Source organism: Sinocyclocheilus grahami, unplaced genomic scaffold, assembly GCF_001515645.1.
Source record: "Sinocyclocheilus grahami isolate Dianchi unplaced genomic scaffold, SAMN03320097.WGS_v1.1 scaffold441.1, whole genome shotgun sequence".
NCBI classification, from domain to species: Eukaryota; Metazoa; Chordata; class Actinopteri; order Cypriniformes; family Cyprinidae; genus Sinocyclocheilus; species Sinocyclocheilus grahami.
Genome location: NW_015505620.1, coordinates 234,340 through 253,479, shown reverse-complemented (window position 1 = coordinate 253,479; position 19,140 = coordinate 234,340). Strand labels below are relative to the sequence as shown.

Below are 19,140 nucleotides of genomic sequence, written 5' to 3'. Positions count from 1 at the left end.
TTTCTCGCAATTCTGACTTTTTTCTTGCAATTCTGACTTTTTTTCTCGCAATTCTGACTTTTTTTCACAGAATGGCGTGATATAAACTCGCAATTCTATGGAAGCCCGTTTCCGCCACTGAATAAAAAATAAAAAGGTACTTGCGACTTTTTATCTCACAATTCTGACTTTTTTTCACAGAATTACGAGGTATAAACTCACAATTCAAACTTTTTTTCCCGCAATTCGGACTTTTTTTCTCACAATTGCAAGTTTATATCTCGCAATTCTGACTTTTTTTCTCGCAATTCTGACTTTTTTCTAGCAATTCTGACTTTTTTTCTCGCAATTCGAACTTTTTTTCTCACAATTCTGACTTTTTTTCTCAGAATGGCGTGATATAAACTCGCAATTCTATGGAAGCCCGTTTCCGTCACTGAATAAAATTGTGAGATATTATTGTGAGATATTAACTCGCAATCGCGAGTTAAAGTCCAATTTTGAGGGTGGGGGTGCGGTAAAAGATCATCGACTGAATTGCGAGAAAAAAAGTCGCAATTACCTCTTTTATTTTTTATTCAGTGGCGGAAACGGCCTTCCATAGGGTAGCGTCCCGAGAACCATAAAAAAATAAAATAAAATTGTGATTTAAAAAAAAATGTAATTACTTGTTGGAGGTTACAGGTTGGAGCACAAGAAACAAACGAAGAAAAAAAAAAACATTTTTGAAAAAAATATATTGTATTAATATCTTATTCTATGTCCTTTGCAGAGGACGCCAGGACTAAGTTATTCAAAATAAATAAATAAACAGACATGAAAAGGCATGTATAGGCAAAAACAACGTTTGTTAGGTTTTTTTTCATTCACCAATCAGTTTTAGGTTGCAGGCTATTTTTAACCAAACTTTGTACAAAGATGATTCTCAACTATGTTATGAAAGATATGATATGAACAGAATGATTTGATATGTGCGTAAAATATCCATAAATTAGTATTCCCATTCTATACCATGTATCTATACATTGCATCTAATTTGCATATTAATGTGTTCTTGGGGCAAACCATTATGAAAAAAATGAAGTGTAATAATGGGAGTAATAAATTGGCAACATTTTCATAAGAACAACTCAAATTTCATAGGGACGCTCATCTATAATTTCTTTCCCTATTGACTTGTTGTTTCCTCAAAATGCCTGATTAACATGATGTTTGTCCTGGTGTCCTCTACAGAAGACATGCATGAAAATTATGCCTTGCTTCATATTCCGTTTTTTTTTTCTGAGATGTTTTATTAACGACAAGCCGTTTGAAAATCAGTCAGGTTTAAATGATCATTACAAAATATTAGCATATTTCCCTAAGAGTGCTAAATTTGATAAGTCATTGTTAAAGTCCAAGGAGAAGGTGTTTATGATCACACCTCCAAACATGTGAGATATCCCTAAAAAGCCCTGAATGTGCTCTGTACAGGACACCCGGACGTACAACTGTGGCATGTGGCGTCTCAGAGAGATGCACTCAAATACAATGTCCTCTACAGAGGACAAAAGTCTATGCCAGGGTCCCTGGAGTATATGACACACAATGCAAGTCTATGCGACCCCTAGTGGCACTGTTCCAGTATTTCACTCATGACACAACATCATTAGCCAATGTTTTGTATCTACCTTGTGCCTTTTCTATCCACTGTTATAATATGTAGATATATGAACCCGAAGAGAAACATTTTTCATCCAAATTTGCATAGCGTTTTTCACAATAACCTTGTCAATCGTCTATTTTCTAGCGCCCTCTAGTGACCACAGTTGATAAATCTCTGCCCCAGCACATAAGGCAGCATTCCGCGAGTAAACAACGCATGAACTGAAAGGCTCCGTTTGCGTCCTCTGATTGGACACTGGAGCTATGAATGAAGTGTGTCGTCAGAGCCGTGCTCAAATTTGATTGGCCGCTCCGTCACGTCAATCACGCATGCACACGCCCTTTTATAATGCAGCATGGGGGGAGAGAACGTAACAAAATGAAGGCTCCGTAGCGGAATATAGTCTGAACGCCAAAGCAGATCAAACGGTTCGCGGTCATTCACGGATGGGTACGTACATGAAGTTATTCACATGCGAATGGTGGCCGGATTTGAGCTCGTTCTTCAGAAAATGCTTGTGTGAGGGTTAGCAGCACATTGCAGCAGTACGAACGCCACGTTCGCTTTGTGAGGCGGCTCAGCTCATGAAGTGAACCCTCTTATATCTCCCCCGATCACTGTCGCTACATTTTACGAACGCTGAGCGCTCAAATGTGCAGAAACGGCGGGGACTGTCGATGAAAACGGCACTGTTTACGCTAAAGCGGATGCTAAAGTAGCTTGTTAGCATGTGACTAGCATCTCATATCGACCGCGTCTCGCATATTCTGAGGCTCACAGCGCAAAACACAGTCTTTACCTCGACATTAACAGTGCAGTCTGGTGGTAAACAAACCGAAAGCTTGCAGGTTCGAGCCGTCATCACGATGTCCTTGATGCACCGCATGTCTAACAGCTGCATCGTAATACTCTTTAGTAAATGCACCGTAAAGCGAATTAACTGTCAGATGTCGTCCACCCGAGCTAGTTTACACAAAGGGTGAAGTATCTCTGAACTTTGTGTTTCATAAACATATGGATATGGTGCGGCGAAATGGTAACTCTTGGATGATACATGTTCGGGCTGTGTCTCAAAAACCTTGCTGCCTACCTATAGAGCACTTCAAGGCATCCTGTCATGGTCTAACAGTAGTGTGGCAGTGTCGAAGTGGCTGAAACACGATTTGAGAATTCATAAACTGAACACACAGATTTTAATAAGCCAGATATCTGAAGAGTAATAGTGGTAGTTATGTGCCACATGACATGAGCCCTCTTTGGACACGTGCTTTTAGCCGGAAGTCCTTTACCTCAGGAGATACTGTACCATTTATGTGTATATATATATATATAAGTATCTCAAAACGTATGTCAATAATGCAATGTTATTAAGGTTTAAGTTTGTACAACGCAGAAAGTATGAACACTTTTTCATGTAGGCTTGCCTAATGACAAATGTGCAGCTTTAGGCTAATTGTTAAGTGTTTTACTTTATGGTCAGTTTTATGGTAATCATATTTACTGGTTCTCATGTAAAACATTTATAAATACTGAATGCATATATTTAAATAAGTTTTCTATTATAGATCAGTACGTGTAAATGATCATTTATTGTGTTCATGAAAATGACAAGGTAAAACGCCCTTGCAAAACACAGACAAACTATGGTCGTAATTAGTTCTTTTTTTTGGTGTAGAGTCATTTTAATAGAGATTTTGTAGCCGATAGAAACTAAATTAATGGAGTTTGGAGCAAAAGGCATCGCTGGACCCTTATTACTGGGGCACGACCCCCAGTGAAATATTAATTATACGTACCGTATTGGCCCGAATATAAGACGACCCCCCTTCTTCCAGATGTACCTTTTGGAAAAAGGCTTTTTAAAAACCAAATCTTGTTTTTTCTCAGTAAAACACATTTTGTCGTCAGTTATTTTCATATTGCATATTTTTCCTATTTTAATTTTTGTTTTGAAAGTATGGTAAAAACTGGTAAAATGTACCAACAATCACATTTAAAAAAATATACACTTTTTGATATGCCATTTAAAAAAAAAAACAATAAAAAAAAAAACCAGGTAGCCCATCTGAATTAGGACATTTAGGCTCTCCGTCTAATAGTAGACTACCAAAATCTTATTAGCAGTAGAAGTTAAATCTTACTGTCGTCTTCAAATCTGGGTACCGTCTTACGTTTTAAAATCACAAAGAGAGTTTGGTCCCATCAGGCTAACGTGACAGTCACGACTCATGCAGCTGTAAGATTTTCTTTTTCTTTAGTTTTTACTCGCGATCTTTACAACACGCGTTACATTACATATTTCACGACACACTCGTTTCATGCGTATTTAGCGCCACCTATCGTTGTGGGTGTATTATTGACATGTCAAAAAGTCTAGACCCTGAATATAATACGACTGTGTTTTTTCAGATGTATTTCCAAGAAAAAAAACATCGTCTTATATTCGGGTCAATACGGTACTTGTCTGGCAATAGCCTTTATTGTGTATTGACCAGGGGCCGGTTGCACCACTAAGTTGTAACTTAGTGCCCATTTAAGTCAAAACTAGGCTAAGTTACAACTTAGCCTAGTTTTGACTTAAATGGGCACTAAGTTACAACTTGCGCACTACTAAATATTTTTTCGTTGCACCATTACACGTTTAACTCTACGTATAAACTAATTATTTACGGAAGCGTCTGGTCAGGAGTAACGGTTGGAGTAAAATAGCAGACTGAGTGAACTGCATCAATATGCTCTACTTTTACCCATTATATGATGCTGCTGACATTTACACTTATTTACATATTAAGAGAGAGAACAATATGTGAATAAACGTTAGGGATGCACCGATATGAACATTTTCATCAAATAAACACAATAATACAACATACAATTGCACAAAAGGCTGAAAACGAACAGCACGCATCTGAAGTGTCTCTGAAGGAATAATGCATTATTTATCAGCTTTAAGATATCGGCAACATTTTCTTATCGGGCCGATACTGATAACAGAAAAAATTAGCATTTATCGGCCGATACCGATATGGTGGCCGATATATCGTGCATCCCTAATAAACGTACTTGGTGTCTTTTTTTTAGCGCCTCTTCAACAACCCATCTACAGTGCGCCTCTCTGTACGCTTCGGTCCGTGTTGCGCATGTCGGATGAAATAATAAATAAATGGCATTTCTTATGTTTTTTTTCTTTCTTTCAGTATTTATTGATCCTTATTCATTTCAATTACAGTTTCTGAATGTTATTTACATATAAAAATAGCTTAGAGACGTAACGTTATTAATGTATCGTTTTTAATGGAAACTTGTTTTTACTGTTAGTATACGCGAGGCAAAAGAAGTTAGAATGAAGAATAAATTAAAATTCATAGCATTTAAACAAGTTCTGCTCGCTTATTTGAAGGTTTCTATTGGATGATTTAGGGTAAACGTCATATTATGCGACTACGCATTACTTTACGGAGTGCTTACGAACTACTGGTGCAACCAAATAATGTATAGATTTCGTTACAAACTAGCTAGTGGTTACTAAGCCTCTAGTGTGGACTTAACGTTCTAATTTAAGTAAGAACTTACGAATGGCTGGTGCAACCGTACCCTGAGAATAATTTTCCTTGATACACATCCATGTGGTGTGTTTGCTGTCAGCTGTTGAGAATCAGAGCTAGTGATGCCAGATTATTCACTCTTCTGATCGAAAAGGTCATACAGGATTGCAAAACAGTCTGAATTCAAACCTGGATTCAGTTTGACTCATTTGAACAGTAAATTCAGTTAGTATCAATATGTTAGTCTTAAGGTTATCTATAAGGCAGTGTGCTCCAAAACAGTGACAAAATTTGCATTTAGAAGATATAAGCATTCAAAACGTTTAGTTCGTCACTTCCTCCAAAACGGCTCAACTGATTTTTTTGACGTCACATCGTACTTCATCTTCTCATCAAATCTTCTGACCAATCAAACGCTGAAGCTGCGTCTGAGATCGGTCGCTTGTTCACGGTGTAGAATTTCTTGTACAGTAAATGGCACGTAGTGTACAATGTAGGCGATAGGGAACGATTCAGATAGTGTAAATATGCTTTGGGCAAATGAGGTCTGGTTTCACGTTGTCAACGCGAACCGCGGCAGCGCGCACAGTCTGATCCGGACTTTGGCTCCGGTCCAGAGACGCGATCACATTTTTAAAACTACACCACCTCAGCATGATTATGATCACTGTTTTGTTTTACTAAGAGTTTCATATTGAATCTAGGGGGTAATCTATTAGACTGTGGCTGTCAAATGTGGCTTTACCGAGCTCAACGGCTCTGACCCGTGCCGAAATAAACAAAATGCTATTGGCTAATTTAAAAAGGGGGCGGGGCTGCTCGATATGTCCCACCCTGTCTTCCTGCTTCAGTTGAAATTACGCCACCGCATAGAATAACGCTGCGTGTTTCAAGGCACTACACATTGCAACACTTTAAGTTGCAATAGCTAAGAATACATTTTTGTTTTATGCCAAAAATCATTAGGATATTAAGTAAAGATCATGTTCCATGAAGATATTTGGTAAATTTCCTACCATAAATATATCAAGACATTGCTAAGGACTTTATTTGGGCAACTTTTTAAAGGCGATTTTCTTAATACTTTTTTTTTTTGCACCCTCAGATTCCAGATTTTCAAATAGTTGTATTTCGGCCAAATATTGTCCTATCCTAACAAACTATACATCAACAGAAAGCGTATTTCGATTCAGATGATGTATTTAGAAAAATTGACACTTAAGACTGGTTTTGTGGTCCAGGGTCACAAATAGTAACTGCATAGTTTATAAGAGATGAAAAGAGTGCTGGATGAGGTGATATTTAGGCTATTTACCTACAGTCCATTGTTATTTAACAAAACTTGCAAATGTCTACTATCATTTGTCAGCAGTGAAGTGTTTGTTTTTATTGCGCGTACAGATTATGAACTACTCCCTACTGCAGGGAAGAACAATTATTGTCTATATTAGGGCTGCATGATAAATCGAAATGGAATCAAGATCGCGATTCGACAGAAGCTGCGATTGTCATGCGTATCTTTCAGTGAAGCACGGTTCTGTGATCAGCAGTAAATCTCCATCCAAAGGCCAGAGGGCGCTCTCGCGCTGAAACTCCAAATACACCTCGCAGAAGAAATCCACTGCAGCTGAATAAACAGAAGATTCAACTGCTTTCATTGATTCAACGTGACTAATAAACACACGACTACGGCAATATACAGTTTATCTGAGTTATTATTATTATAATTTTCATTAAAATAAAGTATATTTATAATGCAATGCCTTTATCACTGCTTAAATACTACGAAATATGTTGCGTGCCTTATTCTGTGTAAGAAGCCACATCATCTCACAGAAGGATTTATTTCAAACACTCGACTGACGTTATGAAGTGAGTTTGGAGTAAAAATATATTATTAAATGTGGTATTTTCACATGCATTCTTTCAGATGGAGCAGCATTTACTTCACTGAGAAGCTATGCAAACAGCTGTCATTATCGCAAACGATTTCTTCGATTTCATAATCACGCAATAAAATCGTCAGCAAATTTTATTTTATTTTTTTTGCGTAACTTGTCCGTGAACTCTGTGTAGTAAATTCTGCTCCATCTGAAAGCACGTGATGATGATTTCCTGCTGATTACAGAACCGGCATTACTATCAAAATGCACATGACAATCGCATTCGATTAATCGTGCAGCCCTAATCCATATAGTGTCAAAATATGGGGACATTTTTTTAAAGGGAGGCCTGCTGAGGAAAGGCTAGAATCATTCCTGGACTGGAGTATTTTTGTGTGTGTGTTTGTGCGTTTGACTCTCAAATGATTTACAAGCTACATTATCAAATATTAATTGTATTGATTCTCCTCATTGGCTTGATGTTCTTGTCAAATGCTCATTTATTATACATTTGTATGTTCTTTGTAGAGTCATGTGTTTTTATTATACTGTTGTAAATAATGAAATCATTCTAGCGTTAAAACCTGATGTTTATCATTTCTTTGTGGAATTGAGGTTTCTCTAGTTTTCTTGAGCACAATTGAATAAATGAGGATAATCTTAATAGAATCTGTATTCATGCTGGCTGTAATTATTTTAAGATCTGCTGTTGAATGTATGCATGTGATATTGGCAGAATTAATGTCGTAATGCACACGAGCTGCACGGGTTGTTACTGCGTTCGGCTGTGTCACCATTAATCCCAAGCGCACATGAAGGTTAGTCTGCCCTTGTGGCTTTGATACATGTGCAGCCTGCTTGCTGCTCCTTTGCTCTCTACGTCAGCACTAGACCTGATGAGTAAGCCCATGCAGGTCCCAACTCAGTCTTACTGTTCTTCTGTGTCCTGAATGCACCAAAGTGTGCATCTTATAGTTTGTTTTTTTTCCGAAGATCTATTGAGACTTTGTCTGCATAATGAATTACAGCCAGCTGAAAGAGATGCTTTGTGATTATTTCTAAAGAACCTGGTTAAGATTGATAATTAGAGCCTAGAAGGCTTTTTAAATGCCTTTGTGTAATCCAAAAGAATGATCATGTAAAAATTATAAAATTTACAATAGGGTCCCGTTATTTGACGTTCGATGAAGGAATAGTTCACCCACAAATGAAAATGTACTCCTCCTCAGGCCATCCAAAATGTAGATGAGTTTGTTTCTTCATTAGAACAGATTTGGAGAGATTTTCCAATGCCGTCAGAATGAGAGTCCAAACAGCTGATAAAAACATCACGATAATCCACAAGTAATCCACGCCAATGTTATTTTTTTTTTAAGTGAACTATTCCTTTAATACATGTCATTTTTCTGCTTTTGAAAGAAAATGAGGTGATTGATGCTCATTCATAGTTTAGTTCATTACTTAGTGATTTAAACAATGTAGTGGTTTCTGTAATTACTTGAACCTGGAGATACATTATTAAAAAAAAATAGATATATACATTTGTGTGACGTGACATGTGGCCAAGTATGGTGACCCATACTTGGAATTAGTGCTCTGCATTTAACCCATCCAAAGTGCACACACACAGCAGTGAACACACACACACCGTGAACACACACACGGAGCAGTGGGCAGCCATTTATGCTGCGGCGCCCGGGGAGCAGTTGGAGGTTCGGTGCCTTGCTCAAAGGCACCTCAGTCGTGGTATTGAAGGTGGAGAATTGTCGCTATACATTCACTCCCCCCCACCTACAATCCCTGCTGGTATGAGACTCGAACCCACAACCTTTGGGTTACGAGTCCGACTCTCTAACCATTAGGCCACGACTTCCCCTATAGTGTATTAATTTAATCTGCTACAGTGCATTTATTGATGTGATATTATGCATGCATTGATGCAACTGTTCACCTATTGGATTTAGTTCAGATGCATTGCTTGGATGTTACATTTCATGTAGCTTTGTGCAGGTTGTTATCTGCAAGGCGTGCGAAAGCAATGTTAGTGCAGTCTTGTGGTTTGTGGCTAAATCACACTTTGTATTGTCCCTGGTGTCTTGATTGGTATGAGCGGATGTACAGGCTCCTGATTTCAGTTGTGTCTTGCTCGGTTTGCCAGATAAGTTTCATGAAATGTTGGCATAAACTTGAAGCTATTCTACTAGAATAGCTTACTTGCCAACGAGCTGGTTAGATGCGTCAGATTTGTTACTTTATACTGGCTTTGAAGAATTGGAAATCTTTGGGGATTTTTTTTTTTTTTTTTTTACAAGTAATACTGAAACTTCTGGCTACAACCAAATTATATGGTTTAAAAAAATGGGAATTTCCGAGAGTCATTTTCCTCATTTTTGTTCTTTAATCTTTGGTTTTCTTCATCAGTGACACACAATGCCGATAGTAGACAAGCTCAAAGAGGCCCTGAAGCCGGGCCGCAAGGACTCCAGCGACGAGGGCGACCTGAACAAGTTGCTGGCTTCATCTGCCAAGAAAGTGCTTCTGCAGAAGATCGAGTTTGAACCTGCCAGCAAAGGCTTCAGCTACCAGCTGGAGACCCTCAAGACAAAATACGTGATCCTGAATCCCAAAAACGATGGAGCAGCGGCACCGAGACAGACTGAACCTGCTCAGATTAAGAGACAAAGTAAGATCACCAACATTTCTGGAGGCTTACAGCCCTGAGAGCCACTGTGATGTTTTTCAGTTTGGTTTATAATTGTTAATAAGGATTTATATTTCCATAATTGTCATTAACAGTAAAAAGATTTAAACAATCATTAGATTCAGGCTAAAATCGTAATAGTTCTGCTCCTCTGGAAAAATAGTTTTATTGTTTTGATACTCTTGAAAAAGTTTTGAATCAAGTTAATTAATTTTTAAGTTTTAGAATTTTTTAAAGGGTTAGTTCACCCAAAAATGACAATTCTGTCATTAATTACTCACCCTCGTGTTGTTCCAAACCCGTAAGACCTTCGTTCATCTTCGGATCACAATTTAAGATATTTTTGATGAAGTCTGAGGTTCTCTCTGACCCTCCCATAGACAGCAAGGTAACTACCAGGTTCAAGGTCCAGAAAAGAACCGAGATGATCGACGCAGTAGTCCGTGTGACATCAGTGGTTCAACTGTAAAGTTACAAAGCTACGAGAATACTTTTTTGCATGAAGAAAACAAAAATAACGACTTTATTCCACATTTTCGTCTCTACTGCATCACTTGTGGACGCGCGTTCATGACAGTATCATGACGCGAGCGTGACGTGTGGCGGTTCTGACCCAGATCCGGTGTAATGACGTCATTAAGCCGGATCTGGGTCTGCGCCGCCACACGCTCACGTCATTTATGAAATATGTTTGGTTTCTGTCGAATTCGTATAGTTTTCTCCATTAAAATTGGCAAAAAAGCTGGCATGGTGTTAAAAATAACACCAAACGATAGTCCGGCTAAAGCAGTTGTAATATAATGTTATTGGATTCTAATATTTCTGGTCCTTTGAGAAAATGTTATGCTTTTGGTACCTTTACAAAGTTTTCAATTCAAGATAATTCACCTTTTAATTTTTATGAAAAACTTGGACATAAATACATTTAGTTTCTATCATGCATTTTTATTATGCATGTATGGTTTTTGTCATGAAAATTGGCCGAAAAGCTGGCGTGGTGTTTGGTAAAATTCCCATTGGTCGTTGGTTGCGTGAAATTCCTGACCAAATGGATTCCTATTGAAACGAATGGATTTTGCCTGGAAAAATTATCTTAATGATGGTAAATGTTACCACACCTTAATACTACACATGACGTAATATGGAGGACACCAAATACTATGTTGCAATCATTATAGGATTTAAAATGCGAGTAATTGGTATTTTTCTTTTCATAATTGCTCTCGTCTTTTCCGACAGTCTCCGAAAACCTGAGTGTTGGGCAGAGCGATGGGATCCCTGCTCCGCAGAAGATGCTCTTCCCTGGGAACAAGCTGTCCATGAAGTGGGAACGGGTGTATCGGGTTGGAGCCGGCCTCCACAACCTGGGCAACACCTGCTTCCTCAACTCTACTGTGCAGTGTCTGACCTACACCCCGCCGCTGGCCAACTACCTGCTCTCAAAGGAGCACAGCCGATCCTGTGAGAAAGAGCTTCAGCGAACATTACTCTAAGCTAGTGCACAGATGTGAATGCTTGGACAGTGTGTTGCACATATATTTATTTTGAAGAGAAAAAAAAAAATGCTAACATTGTAGAGGTAGCCAGTTTGTCCCATAGAATGTTTCCTGTCTGGATTTCACCACGAGTGCTGACGTAAAATCCCTCTTTTGTCTCCTTCAGGTCACCAATCTGGATTCTGCATGATTTGTGTAATGCAGAACCATATCATCCAAGCCTTCGCCAACACGGGCAATGCCATTAAACCTGTATCATTCATCCGAGATCTGAAAAGTAAGAGCTTCCTCTAATTTGTTCAAGCAAACATGCGGCACTTCCAAATGTCTTTTTAAGCTAAGAGATGACTTAGCCGTTACAGGAAGTGCTGCTGATGACTACTGCGTTGGTAGCCTCTGACTAAGTGTTGAGTCATGAGGTTCCCAGATGCTCATGGGAGTGTCCTTTCTGTTCATTATCACATCACTTATCCCTTTCTCTCTCCCTTTCCGCAATTATCCTCTGACATAACCGGACTTTTTTTCAAATCCTTCAGAAATTGCTCGCCATTTTCGATTTGGGAGCCAAGAGGATGCTCACGAGTTTCTGCGTTACACCATTGACGCCATGCAGAAAGCTAGCTTGAACGGATATCCCAAGTAAGACCACTACCGTAACTAAGTTACTGCAGAAACCCCAAGAGTTAGTTTTATTGGATCAGAGGAATAATGAGCCCTTCTGCTCACAGACTGGACAGACAGACACAGGCCACCACGCTGGTCCACCAGATTTTTGGGGGTTATCTGAGGTCTAGAGGTAAGCACAAATATCAAAGGTAAACGTGGTGCATTGAGATCCAAGACTGTGTTACCTAATAAAAGTGGGATGATTTTGCTGGCTAGAGGAATTAATCAATGTTATTGTTAATTTTGTGGTTACTATTGAGAGATATTAGCTATATGATCTCTGTAGATGGATAAATAATACACTGCCATTCAAAAGTTTGTGGTCGGAAAGATTTGTAAAAAACGTTTGCCTCGTATGTATCGTATGCCTTTATTGCATGCAATTTATTCCTGTGATGCAAAGCAGAATTTTTCAGCATCATCACTTAAAGGTCCCATATTGTCAAAACTGAAATTTCCTGGCTTTTTTTCACGATAACTGAGGTCTAGGGGCTATTTAACTACCATATAAGTTTCAAAACAGTCAGTCCACAGTAAAATGCACACGCCCTGCATAAAGTTCTAGCTATTTTTCACGAACCATTGTGACTTCCGTAAAAAGTTGATGTCAGAACTACACAGTCACCACCCTGAGCACCGCCCACTGTCCCACTCTTCTTTTGCCAAACCCTCAGACAACATCGCGTCCATGCCATTGCTGAGCAACAACAACACGGAAACATGTCGTAAAGGTTAACTTTAACCACGAAACCAGATCGGCCGACCTGTAATGTTACACCCTCTCTCAAAGGATGGGCGATCTGACAGGATTGTTACTCTGAGGTGGATCACGTCTAACCTGTATAGTAAAGACTAATTCACTGTGTCGTATCTAGTCATGATGAAGATGTATATACATTTCAATTTCAGCAGGCAACTATTTTTACAGCTACATAATTGTTCCAGCCACAATTAATCACAACAATGTATATACAATTACAAATGATTATATATCGTCAGTTTGTTGTTTTACACACATGCACACAGACATTATTATATACACGACATAGTCGTGAGATGCAAGAAACATAGACATATGCCAAGAAATCTGTAGATGTGCCCATAACAACAAAAGACAATACTTTATTGAACCTTTTCTGATAAGAAGTGTGCGCTGCAAACGTGAGCATTTTTGATGATCGTTTCTGTCCAGTCTGCTCGTTTTATCGCGTTTAACCACAGCTGTCGTTAGTTTTTTGTCTGGCAGTGGCAGCAGATATGCGATCAAATTTCTAATTTGAGGCTGTATTACGTCGAATCTAGCACCCAACATCACAACAAGATGATATTTTAAGCTCCTTATGTAGCTGAATTTGCGCTGGTTTAAATGGGCCGCATCCAGTTTCTCCGTTGTTTCGCTTCCTCCAGCTAGCGCTGTGACGTTGCTGACCCTAGTTACCTGTGGTTGGCCTGGCCATGCGTCACTCAGAAAGCAACAAGCCAATCAGAAAATAGGCTCATGAATCTTAATTAGACAGGCCAGACTCGACCTGTTCTCAGCAGAGCTCCTGAGAGAGGAGCTGTAAATTATATTGAGATGATTTTTGGTACTTATACCGCAAATATATATCCTTAAGGACATCAAAACCTAAAATAAAACTCCAGAAAGGTGTACAATATGGGACCTTTAATTCTTCAGTGTCACATGATCCTTTAGAAAGCATGCTGATTTGCTGCTCAAGAAACATTTATTTCTATCAATGTTGAAAATAGTTGTGCTGCTTCGTATTTTCTGGAAAGCATGAGATCTTTACATTGTTTCCTCTGATTTTGCAGTGAAGTGCTCTATTTGTAAAAGCGTGTCGGATACGTATGACCCATACCTGGACATCGCCGTGGAGATTCGGGTGAGAGTCTGACTTTGTTTTTCAGAGCCCTGCGGTTCAGTCACATCAGGATGATGGATGTCTCTTGCCTCAGACTGAAATCTCCTCTGAATAACATTAACTCCCTCTCTCTTTCCTTTTCAGCAAGCGGCCAACATCGTTCGTGCTCTGGAACTATTTGTCAAGCCTGATGTTTTGAGCGGCGAGAACGCCTACATGTGTGCCAAGTGAGTTGTACACCCAGAACCATGGGGTCTTCCTTAGCAGTTTGTACAATACCATCAAAACGTCTTCATGCAGGCCAGTCGAGTTTTTGATCCAGTAAGCAACCACCCAGAGCCACAGTTTGACATCAGTTGTTCATCGTATTCTTTTCTCGCTTTAGATGTAAGAAGAAAGTTCCAGCGACTAAGAGGTTCACAGTCCACAGAACATCGAATGTGCTGACGCTGTCGCTTAAACGTTTCGCCAACTTCAGTGGAGGAAAAATTACCAAGGTATCAGCCTATTCATTTCACTGACATGCAAACAGGCTTATAGCCTGTGATCAGCCCACTGATTGATGGTTTTCTGTTAGGATGTTGGCTACCCAGAGTTCCTGAACATTCGCCCGTACATGTCCCAGAGCACGGGCGATCCTGTGATGTATGGCCTCTATGCCGTCCTCGTGCACTCAGGGTACAGCTGCCATGCTGGACACTACTACTGCTACGTCAAGGTGAGCGCCATGTGATGGCTTTTAAATAAAACCCAGTTGTTTATTCATTTCAGATGTATTTATTTATTTGTATTTTTTTTAAAGCAGATCGTTTTATTTTCTGTAGAACATTATTACTATAGTCAGGTAGGGCTGCTCGATTATGGCAAAAATCATAATCACGATTATTTAACACGATTATGAGGGGGCCATGTGACCAAAACTTTATATGAGTGATTTATTTAAAGATAGTGATACATATCAAATATGTATTTCCTGTTAATAAGATTGCTATGACATCTACATTGTAGAGACCAGCGGAATTTCAAACAAACAAAAAGTCCTCAGAATTATTGAAAATAATTAAACTGTCAGTAATAAAAAAGCAAAGGACAAATATAACAGAATAAAAAGATACAAATGAAACAAGCTGTGCTTTGTTTTTGTATGCAAGTCTGAAGCAGTTTACAACCTACTACAGAAATTTATATCAAATGTAAAATAAAACGGCATAATCTTCACTGTAAGAATTAAACTTTTTTTTTTGTTTCTTATTAAAGCTACAAAAGTCCTTCACTCGAGCAGTGTGTGATTTTAATTTTTTTAATTTATTTTTTTTTGAATTTGTCTTTTGTTGTTTGATTAATATTAAGCACGCAGTCGCAGCAGGAAAATAGCCCGCTGTCACTTTAAGAGCCGCACGGATCCAATTTACCATTACGCGCATATTTTCATTCTCAACTCTTTACGTTCATTTATTACATGACCGACGAAGGTATACATGAATAATCACTAAGCGTCGCATTTTTGCGTGTATTTGACCGTTTAGGCGTGCACCTTGAGCTAAAAGATGACTTTACATGTCCATGTTCTGTTCCGTCTCTGAGCGCATCTTCCTGAGGAGCAGCGCAAGTTCTCTTTCACGCTTTTAAAAACATGAATACATATACTTCTATAAATCAAGCATGTCCCATTTTGCAAAAGTCATGTTACATGATTTTACTGATTTGCACGTGAAATTGGGCTTTTATGGAGGAACGAAAGCACAGCGCTGGAAAAGGGGGTGGAATGGGGCGCATTAATCGTTTTATCTCGATTATTGTATTTTCATAATCGTTGGAGGCCAAAATCGAAATGCTCATGGGATAATTGTTTAACAGCAGAGTTTCTGGTCAACCTCGTAGCTGAAAAATTAATGGGAAAAAATACTTTCAACCAAGGCTACTGCAAAAACGGGTACCGCTGCACTCTCTTGTTGGTTACTACTCTCTGGAATGCTTGATTCTGATTGGCTAATCACAGCATTGAGCGGTCAAGTCTTTTGTATAATGATTGTACATTTCACCATGGTCTGTGGCAACTTACCGCCAATACTTTCAAAGTCTTTCTGTTCCCACAACAACACAAATTAGAAGAGCTCATTGTAGATGATGCAACTCAAAACCACTGACTTCAGATTATGTTGGTATTTTAACATGGTGAGCGTAAGACCTTTGATAGATGGCAGTAAGTCAAAGTTAAAGCGAAAAACAATGGTCGGAAGATCAAGGAACCAGTAAGAGATCAAGATCTTGATGAGAGAACTTAAAAGTTGTTACTTCCTTTTGTCTTTTTCATGTTTAATTTGTATGGCTAATATTCTGATGCAAATGTTCTTTCATAGGCCAGTAATGGACAATGGTACCAGATGAATGACTCAATGGTGCATTCCAGTAACATCAAGGTTGTCCTTAATCAGCAGGCCTATGTCCTCTTTTACCTGAGGTAATATTCATGCTTTTTCATCTACGCTTCATATTGCAGTAGCCCAGTAGATAGGCCTGATTTTTACAGTCACATCTTTTCTGTGGTAGGATCCCTGAAAAGAAAAATACAGATGCTTCAAATACAAAGCAGAACATAGTGCACTCTGGGAGAACTAACATGACACCGGAGCAGCTGAAGAAAAGCACACTTAATGGACCTTTGTCTTCACCACAGGTTACAAAGGTAGGCACGTCTGACACAATCTGGAGATATGATATGAATAAAACCAAAGGAATTTGCCAAAAAAGTTGCACCTGAATATCAGCTTCACAGAATCAAAATTGTTTTACAAATTATATACATCACATTTTTTTATAAATTGTATAAGTATATAAAAAAACAACACTAGCAATAGTCGCATTTTATTAAATTTAGAAATGTGAAATAAATCCATTCAAACAAAATGTTTACAAACCTAATAAACATGCATTTTAGTTAACTTCACTTCACAAAAAATGTAACCGTATACAGAGCAAGAATAAAAAATGTAAATATAAAATAAATTATTTGCACTGAATATAAATATTTATTATGTAAACCAAGCCTAACAAATTTAAAGTGGAACTGAATTACCTGCATCTGGAAAAGTACAGATGTTTTGTAAAATTCCCCCTTTAGGTGGCTCTTATGGGGGGAGTTTTTTTACATTTAGGGGGGAGTTAGGGTATTTTTGTTTAATCATCCAACCTAAATGTTTCGTCACCCAGTGTAATTGTTTTTTACAATTTATAATGTTGATTCATATTTATATTGTGAGGAAGATACTAAAAAAGAACTTCGATTTCAAACTCTGAATTGAATTTATTTGAACAAAAAAAGACAAGAAAAGAGTTGGTAATGAAATGACAAGCAATGGCACAAACAAATACAATAACCAAATACAACAAAAATGAACTGCGCTTTAAGGTAGGTAGGTATAACCGTAATATTCAGGTACAGAAATACCACAGAAACTGAATAATCTATTTAACTTTAAAATAACACTGGTTGGTGGTCTTCAGTGTATAAATGAGCATTAATGACAGACAGCAGCAGGTTTATTTAGGTTGCTGTCTCTTTAAGAGCTCATGCACAGATCTAACTGTTACACAAGTTTTGTTTCTCAACAGTTTACATTCACTTAATAGCATATATACCGACAATGTTTTGTATAAAGCGACCGTTTATGTGAATATTCATCAAGACGGGCATTTTAACATAATTTTGTATCTATTTGGTCATTTACGCGCAATAAGGCGCAACACATCTTCATTCTGTAGTCGCGCGCACTCAGATGCGGCTCTTGGGTGTGAGCTCACAGAAAGCGGTCTCACAGAGAGCGCGCGGCTACTGAATTGAGCACTTGAATGTTTAAAATTGTAAGACTCAAAAGCACGTGCCATACATTCCGTCATCTGTCCCGAGCATCTTTCACGCTGAAATGTTTGCGGGAATTTATATTAATAAATTAAAATCCCGCATTATAAGCACAGAAACTGTGGGAATCCGTAGAATTATGTGCAATCCCACGCTGAATTTCGAGCCCTGAAAACATTTCTCTATGATTACACAGACCAGTATTTTGTAATTCACCAACAACTGAAAAACCATGAACGATACTTGAAAAACATTGTTATTTTGACAAGTAAATATTAGTGCTGTCAAACGATTAATCGCATCCAAAATAAAAGTTTTTGTTTACATATGTGTGTATTGTGTATATTTATTATGTATATATATATATATATATATATATATATATATATATATATATATATATATATATATATATATATATATATATATATATATATATATATATATATATATATATATATATATATATATATATATATATAAATACACACACATACAGCATATATTTTGAAAATATTTACATGCATTTACATGTATATATTTATATAATTTATATCATATATAAATAGATTTAATATATAAACGTAACATTTTTCTTAAAAATATACATGCGTGTGTGTTTATTTATATATATATATATACATAATAAATATGCACACACACACATACTATGTAAACAAACTTTTATTTTGGATGCGATTAATCGCGATTAATCGTTTGACAGCAATAGTAAATATATATCTGATATACAGTGTTTTCTACTTTACCACATTTAAGGATGCAAATATAGGGATTAAAAGTGAATGAATTTAGGTAAATAAACGTTATATAAATAAATCCCCTGCAAAGACTGAGGGTGAGACTTGAGTAAGGATTTGGGAAGAGAAATAACTTGTGGAAAAAGCATTCAAATTGTGGAAAAGTCAGGTGAGCAGCTCACAAAACAATACAAATCTGACATATGGCTTAATCCAAATTTATGGGCTGACGTATCTCTCTCATGTCGTATATATGTCGTAGTCGTATCTGGTGAGATATGGGTGGCCTCTTTTCACTTGTTGGATAATGTAGCATTTTTTTCAAAATGTCTTATTTTCCCTTCTAAAGAAGCTTGATCCCACTCATCTGAGAAAAATCCAGTCTGTGGATGGGGGTCTCGGTATTCCAGTAGCCAGGAACTTTTCAGGGGTCCAGTCGCCGAAGTTGTCTAATGGTACGGGGAACCCCCATGCCCCACCCAAGCCGCCCGGTGGACCCACACTGATCGAGGAGCCCTTTAAGAAAGTGAAGAAGCCAATACCTCAGCCTCAGTCCCGCAACGGCACTCCTGCTCCATCCAACGGCCTCCCCAAACCCAACACAGACCAGAGGAGCAACAGCGAGGCCCGCGGCCTGCCATCATCTACCTCACTCAAATCCCTGTCCGACACCTCCTCGGCGGACACCTCCTCTGAGTCTAAAGTAAGTCTCCGTGGACTTGTATATGCTCTTTAAGTGGTGG

At 38.2% G+C, this 19,140-nt stretch overlaps 1 protein-coding gene across 3 annotated transcripts in view; it reads left to right on the top strand.

Annotated features, from left to right (window-relative positions):
* Positions 1-1,967: 1,967 nt before the first annotated feature.
* Positions 1,968-19,140, top strand: part of usp36 (ubiquitin specific peptidase 36) — a 28,126-nt gene continuing 10,953 nt past the window's right edge. For 2 of the 3 annotated variants that reach the window (XM_016233945.1, XM_016233944.1), the window contains exons 1-13: positions 1,968-2,074; positions 9,474-9,735; positions 10,993-11,214; positions 11,416-11,526; positions 11,786-11,888; positions 11,978-12,045; positions 13,731-13,801; positions 13,925-14,007; positions 14,166-14,277; positions 14,358-14,498; positions 16,141-16,241; positions 16,331-16,466; positions 18,747-19,100. In XM_016233945.1, the coding sequence (XP_016089431.1) occupies positions 9,483-9,735; positions 10,993-11,214; positions 11,416-11,526; positions 11,786-11,888; positions 11,978-12,045; positions 13,731-13,801; positions 13,925-14,007; positions 14,166-14,277; positions 14,358-14,498; positions 16,141-16,241; positions 16,331-16,466; positions 18,747-19,100 (1,755 nt within the window). In that variant the 5' untranslated portion in view covers positions 1,968-2,074; positions 9,474-9,482. The remainder of the gene's footprint in view (positions 2,075-9,473; positions 9,736-10,992; positions 11,215-11,415; positions 11,527-11,785; positions 11,889-11,977; positions 12,046-13,730; positions 13,802-13,924; positions 14,008-14,165; positions 14,278-14,357; positions 14,499-16,140; positions 16,242-16,330; positions 16,467-18,746; positions 19,101-19,140) is intronic. The other variant, XM_016233946.1, reaches the window with a different exon arrangement.